At 34.8% G+C, this 7,844-nt stretch overlaps 1 protein-coding gene across 1 annotated transcript; it reads right to left on the bottom strand.

The window, feature by feature from the left end:
- Nucleotides 1–2,999: 2,999 nt before the first annotated feature.
- On the bottom strand, nucleotides 3,000–4,133 carry LOC133305802 (UBP1-associated protein 2C-like). The gene has a single exon (XM_061506039.1). The coding sequence runs from the start codon at nucleotides 4,131–4,133 to the stop codon at nucleotides 3,000–3,002; it is 1,134 nt and encodes a 377-aa protein (XP_061362023.1).
- Between the last annotated feature and the right edge of the window lie 3,711 nt (nucleotides 4,134–7,844).

Below are 7,844 nucleotides of genomic sequence, written 5' to 3'. Positions count from 1 at the left end.
ATATGTAAATTGTCCCACCATGAGCAATGTTATATGGAGATGAATGTAGGCTAACACAGAAGCAATGTAAGCATAGAATAATGAAGATGTTGAGGTGGATATATGAATAAGGAAAGAAAGGAATACGGTGGAGAAATTTTTTTACTCGGGAATCACGATTCCCAAAAATATGATGAGAAAGTGAATTTTTCGGAAATGTTACCAAAAAGCTGTTTATAAGCCAAAATATTTCGACAATGTTGAGTCAATTTTCCTAATGTTATGTTTGATTGATTATAAAATATTGCTGAGAACGTGGAGTAATTTTATGAAAATAACCTATGCGGCTTTCATCTTTCTTATTGTCCTCCACTTTGAGTTTCTTCTCTTCCTTCAACCTTTTCTCCACCTTTTCTCTCTACTCCAAGGCCTTTAGGTCCTCTCTTCTTCTTCTTCTTTCCCATAGCGCGCACCACAGATGCTACCTCCTTCTCAGCAGTCTCTATCTCCAGAAAGTCGCTTTCTTGGAAGATGAATTCGAAGACTCTCTCCAGAAACGCAACAGGATTGGATCGATCAAAACTCGCACTGAACTAAGACAAAGAAGAATGTGATGGGAAAGGTTTGGTTTTGGAGTGAGTCTTTTTCTGTTCATCTCCGTGTGGGAATAAGAGATAATTGCCATGTCTAACTCGCGAGTTCAGAAATCGAATGTTAGTGAATATAGTTTAAGTTAACTGGAATTTGGAACATCAACTAAGGAGTTACAAACAGTACAAAATTTGAGAAAGTACTATAATATTGCTTTTGATTAGCACCCACGATTCTTTAGTAAAATGCCATCTTTAGCAAAAGGAAAGAAGCTCAGCAATAATGGAGTCAAAAGAAGAAGAAAAGACGAAGTTAATTTTGTCCCAGAAAATTTACCAAAGTTTCCCATTGTGGGATTCTCAAAATACCACATGTTTGATGGTATTCTGGGTTGGGATTTGTACGTGTAAATCAGAATCCTAAGATTGTGATTTTTTCAGGAAAATTTTTGCACATCATTATACCAAACATGGAAAAATAAGAAATTCAATATCATTTTCCCAGAAATTTTTTTTTTCCTACATACCAAACACCTCCACAATGTGCACGCATGCATAGAGGAAAATAGATTATAATAAAATAAATTTCAAAATCCAAGGCCACACCACCATGGCATTTTCTCAGTAATTTAGAAACCTGATTTAGAAAAAATAAAATAAAATAAAATAAAATAAATAAAACCATTGAATAAAATGTTCTGCAGAGATTACATAAGTACTTCATCCAAATACTACAGAATGTTATGTAAGCTTTCCCTAACATCCATCACAAATGAAACCACAAAACATCGAAGCAGGGGTAGTGAAGCAGCAACAAATTTTCAGCAGTCGCAACCAAAACCAAAGATATCATTGTCTATAGGCAGGAAATCAGCCCAAGAAGCCATCACAAACCTGAACCAAAAACCTATTCAAAACTCAAATCAGTAATTATTAACATTTTGATAACACAATGAACTATTGAAAATCATAATCATTGCTCAAATAATTATCAGAATTAACAAATAAGTAAACTTGAATCAACAACAACTACAATAGACAGACAAATATTTCCGAACCCAGTTCATATCATCAAGCAATTTGCAAAATGCAGATTGGCAAGATGGAAGAGCCATCCACAAGTTCCTGTATAAATGCATATGCATTAAAAAATACATGAAGGTAGAGATAGATAGTGATCATGGTCTTTATTACAAAGTAATAAACTCATAATGAAGCTCCACTTCCTTGAAAACAGTATACATGCTGAAGAGAAAGTTCAGCTCAAAGAAACAGATACATTTATATTATACTATGTTTGGTTTCATAAGGAGGTTTAATTGTAGGTAAGGAAAGACTGCTTCCTTTTCTTTCAAATCTCCATTACATCTCAATCTGTCCCTTCTATTCCATCAAACTAAAAAAAGGAAAATAAAAAAAATCCATCTACTTAGAGCCCATTTGGATGGAATTTTTATAGCTTGCTTTTTTTATAATAGCATTTCTTAATTGTTAAAACCTTTTACATTTGGATAAAATGCAGTAATTTTAAATAAAAAAGTTATTTGGATGTTAAAAATAATAAATATTTTTTATATAATATTACCTAAAAGGATATGTGATGGTAATAGGGATAATGGGGTTGAGTAATTGGAGTGGGATTGAGATATATAAAATTGAAATTTTTAAAAATTATTTAACTTTTGACTTTTCCTTTCTTTAGAAGAAAGGAATCAAACGACTGAAATGACTCAAAAGAATTTTTTGTTTTGAAAAAAAAAGAAACTTTTTTTAGAAAAAAAATGTCTATCCAAACGTCCTCTTATTGTTTCTTCCCTTTAAATCCAGCATATTAAAAAAACTAAAAAAAAAAACTATACAATTACTCAGACCTTAGGTCTCATTTTCCAAATTGAGAAAAAGTTGCATGTAAAATTAAAAAAAAAAAAAAAAAAACTTGAGGTGTTTTTTTCCTTCCAAAAAAGTGCTGAAGCAAGTAAACCAACAGCAGCTATATACCCAAAAAATAATTTCAAAGTACACCAAGAACACAAATCCAACGCGTAAATCTAAGAGAAGCACAAAACGTATAAAATAACGGAAAAGTATTTATTATGACATAATTTTTATGTCATTTTTAATAAAACTATGTTATGTTTTTAGATTCTCTTTCTTATATATTTTTCTTCTTCTTAATTTTATAAAAAAATACAAAAAATACACCAGATAAATTCATTAAAAATAACACAAACACTTCTCTCTTCTTCTTTTTTTGAAATATTCCAATTAGTTCATTGTTTCACAAATATTCTGATTCGTGGCGAGTCCAAGATTAAGACTTCAAACCCCTCCCAAAAGATAGTACTGAGAAGATTCGAACACATGCTCTCACCCCACCTACTTAGCTCAGATACGGCAAACCACAACTGAATATCAAATACGATGATTACCTCATTGATAAGGCAACATGCCTTGGAACGTGCCTTGGGGTGGCTGAGTGGGAACTTGCATGGGCTGTTGTTGATGCGCATAGCCATCTCCAAATCCCCCAGCAGGGATTCCACCAGCATAATAATTCGGATGCATGCTTCCTCCATAGTCGTAAGCGTAACCACCATAACCATAACCATATGGATTACCAAACGAAGACGACTGCATTCCAGGTCCAGGCAACGGAGCATGATGAGCAGCATATCCATATCCATACCCCCAATATTGTTGTGATGACTGATCCATCGTAGTAGTAGGAGCATGCTGCTGCTGCTGCTGAAACTGTTGCTGACCATTCATTCCATCTCCAGCAAAACCCTGGGTACCCTGCGACGTCGTCGCTGTTGTTGTTAATGGCCTTCCCTTCTTGCCTTCAATGGCCAACTTGCAATTCACCTGAAACCCATCAATTGTCTTGATAGGCTCAACCAACGAGGCTTTCGCACCTTCCTCCGTTTTGTACACGAAGAAAGCGAAGCCTTTGGTCTTTCCATTCCATTTCTCAAACCCAAGAGGCCCTTCTTCCACCTCACCAAACGTCTCAAAATAAGTCAACAGCCTCCCCGGCGACATATCAAACGGCACGTTCCCCACGAAGATCTTCCTCGTCCAAACCTCGTTATCGTCCCTCAAAACACCAACAGAAGCAAGATTAGAAACCGTCATTCTCCCGTCTATTATCTTGCTGGTTTCCTTCACAGCCGAAACGGCGCCGTCAACGTGCGTGAACGTCACGAAGCCGTAACCTTTGGACCTACCCGTCGCTTTGTCGTAGATGACTGCGGCCTCGTCGATAGGCCCGAAGGCGGAGAAGACCTCGTGGAGTGAGGCGCTGGTGGTGTCGCCGCCGAGTCCCCGGACGAAGAGCTTCCGGAGATTGGTGTCGCGGTCGGCGACGGAACGAATGGCGTTGAGCACTTCGGGGTGACGAAGTGCTGCGGTTTCGAGAATGTCGATGACCTTGTTTCGGTCAAAGGGTTTGATGATTTTTAGAATTTCTTCCGGCGTGAGGGAGGCAATGGCGGCGGAGGAGGGTGGTGGAGGGGATTCGAAGTGGCCACCCTCGTCAATCTTTTGCTTCTTCTGAAATTCCATGGTGAGGGGGGAAATTTTTGATAATTAGGGATTTTGATTTGGGTGGGAAAGCAGGATCAGAAGAAGAATAAGAAGAAGAAGCAGTGAAGACTGTGAACTAGCGATTACTGTGGATTTATAAACCCAGGAACTAATCTGCAAAACAAATCATTTGTGCACAGAATCCAATGAAAAACATATAAAATATTAAAATGCATTAAAAAAATGATTTATTGATAAATACTCCTGAGGCAGTTAAAGAAATAAAAGTGAAAAATATTAAATAAAAACTAGAGAAATTATTACATTTAATATTTTTTTTGTAGAGAAAAGTGTTTGTCAAATGACATAAAATTATATCATTTTAAAAGAGATAGATACAAGAAAATATTTTTTATTTAAAATTTAAATTAAAAAAGTCACTCACTTTATCTTTCATAATTTTCATTTCTTATGTCTATTTCTTTCTTAAAATGATATAAATATGACATAATTTATGTCATTTAAAATGACAAACACCGATTTTTTTTTTAATGATTGAAAGTATTAAATACTCGTTAATCTATTCTCTGACACCGCTTAATTGAATCTTTGAATAAAATACAAAACATTTAATACATTATAAATTCAAAATGCATTTAATGTGTGCACCATTAAATTTTTTCTCAGATTCAAAATATTCATTTATGTTAAGATAATTGTATTCTTTGAATTTCTTTATCGCTTTGTTAAAAAAAATTCTTTAATATTCTAATGATGAGTAATTTAATTGAATAAAATTAAAGCTATTTAATGGCCATCTTATTTATTGTATATAACCTTAAATGACAAATATTTTAAATTGTATTGAATAATCAAAAATATTTTATAAATAATATTATAAGTTCTATAATCATTAATACTTTAGCATATTCATGAGCAACATATTTATAGGCAAAATTATTTAAAATATTTATTTCTGTATACAGGAAATTAGTATGATACCATTACCAATTTTAGTATTTAAGTAATTTGTTAAACATTTATCAGCTTTTAATTTTATTACAAATTTATCATTTTTGTTAAATATAATTAATAATAATCAAAAATATTTTATAAATAATATTATAAGTTCTATAATTAATACTTTAGCATATTCATGAGCAACATGTTTATAGATAAAATTATTTAAGTTATTTATTTCTGTATACAGAAAATTAGTATGATACCTTTACCAATTCTAGTATTTAAGTAATTTGTTAAACATTTATTAGCTTTTAATTTTATTACAAATTTTAAAGTTTTATTAAATATAATTAATAATATTTTAAATATTAGTGAATATATTTTAAAAAATAAAAATGAATATGCTGTGAAAAAATGGATCAATTTTTAAAAAATGACATTGTAATTTGAGAATCTCTAATAAAAGTATCGTATAATTTATGCTTAGTTTATAATATTTATAACAAAATTTAAATCCTTTTTTAGATCGCTCGAGAATTTCATGCAACAGTGGGTCAACTCACTGACTCCCATGTATTTTCCTTTTACGAAATAGAATCTAAACCGTTTCTCAGACCAAACGAAAGTCTCACGTCACAGTGGGTCCACTCACGTGTATTTTTTGTTTTACAACACTCATATGGAAATAGAGATCAAAATATCATTTTTTGGTAATTTTTTTACTCATTTGTAATGCGAATAATATTTTTTATCAGATTATCATTTGTTATAATTCGATATCACTGGGAGTGAATTTTGTGATCAATAATCTTGTGATACGTAGTCATATTGCATATCAAATTTGTTATCACCGATAGTAAATTTAGTTCTGTCAGCTTTCTTCTGAGAAAGTGTATCACGTGTTACAAAATTATCGACGAATATAATTTGCTACCAATTATAACGAATTACATCACATGGATAAAAAGTACTATTTATGTGGTATTTGAATAAAAAATTTGACAAAAAATAATGTTTTGATCACTGTTACCTCATATCGTGACGATGCAAATGGATCCGTATATTCAAGTTGTTGTTTTTTTCCCCCAAGTAATAGTGTAATACCCCATCAGTAAGATAAAATAAATATGGATCTTGTAATCAATAAGGGGTACGGTGAGATGGTTCCCACAATCTACGCTAAATTTGCAAAGTATCTAATTTTAATTATTGGATGTACTACAACAGCAGCATCACCATGCAAATGTTGCAGAATCGAGAGAAAGAAGATAGTTGAAGCAAAGATTGAAGAATATTTCTTGAATAATTGATGAAAGCAAAAAGGATTAATCCTTATATACAGAAGGTTTCTAGGAACTACCAGCTAACCAAAACTAACATAATCCTAACTAACTAGCTAACATAAATTGAACTAACTGATTAGTTAAGTTAATGGGCTGGGCCTCAACAAGCCCAAATCATTTTAGATTTTGGTCTGGTAACACCCCCCCCCCCCCCCCGCACAAGCTTGGGCTGGGGTATGAACATCACGAAGACCAAGTTTGTCATGGAGAGCAGTGAAGGGTGAAGGTGACAAAGCTTTGGTGAAGATGTCCGCTGTCTGGTCAGCAGTGGAGATAGGAAGAATATGTAAGAGACCTGATTGAATCTTCTCCCGAGTGATGTGACAATCAAGCTCGATGTGCTTGGATCGTTCATGAAAAACTGGATTGTGAGAAAGTAAATAGTTGAACGGTTGTCACAGAAAACCGGAATTGGTTTCTCCCGCGGGATGCAAAAATCATGAAGAAGATAGGATAGCCATTGTATCTCACAAGTTATGGCAGCCAAAGCACGATATTCAGCTTCAGTGGATGAGCGGGAGATAGTAGTTTGTTTCTTTGATCTCCAGGAAATAAGAGAAGAACCAAGGAAGATGCAAAATCCAGTCACTGATCTTCGTGTGTCAGGGCAACAAGCCCAATCGGCATCAGCAAAGCCACTGAGCTGTAGAGAAGAGTTAGCAGGAAAGAATAACCCTTGGGCAGGAGAGGCTTTGAGATACCGCAAGACACGATGAGCAGCCTCAAGATGAATGGTAGTTGGAGCAGACAGATACTGACTTAACTGATGAACACTGAAGCTTATATCTGGACGGGTGGTGGTGAGGTACAACAAACGTCCAATGAGTCTGCGATACAGAGAAGCATCAGGTAGAGGCTCACCAAGATCACGACGAAGACGCAAAGAGGAATCCATTGGAGTATTAGCGGCCTTGCAAGCTAATAGACCAGAGTCTGAGAGTAGCTCCAGAGTGTATTTACGTTGGTTGAGGATGATTCCTGATGAAGCACGAGAGACCTCAAGGCCCAGAAAAAATCTGAGTTTACCTAAGTCTTTGATCTTGAATGTGGCATCCAAAAAAGACTTGACTCTGTGAATTTCATCCATATTGTCACCAGCAAGTATGATGTCATCAACGTATACAAGGAGTGCTGTAAATGAGTGATCCTGCTTTCAGGTAAAAAAGGAGAAATCAGCTTGAGACTGAGAATATCCAAGAGACAGCAAAGCAGTGGACAGTTTAGAGTACCACTGTCTACTTGCTTGCTTGAGCCCGTAGAGAGACTTGTGGAGCCTGCAAACAAGTGAAGAATTGGAAGAGTGTGAGCCAGGTGGTAAAGCCATGCATACCTCCTCATGTAGATCACCATGGAGAAAGGCATTATTGACATCAAGTTGCTCTAAAAACCACTGTTTGGAGGAAGCAAGAGAGATGAGCAATCGAACAGTAGTGAGCTTGGCCAC

This window comes from Gastrolobium bilobum, unplaced genomic scaffold (genome assembly GCF_033153095.1).
Source record: "Gastrolobium bilobum isolate Gb01-03AN ecotype WA unplaced genomic scaffold, APGP_CSIRO_Gbil_v1 utg34786, whole genome shotgun sequence".
In the NCBI taxonomy this organism is placed as follows: Eukaryota; Viridiplantae; Streptophyta; class Magnoliopsida; order Fabales; family Fabaceae; genus Gastrolobium; species Gastrolobium bilobum.
This window is presented reverse-complemented; position numbering and strand designations above follow the sequence as displayed.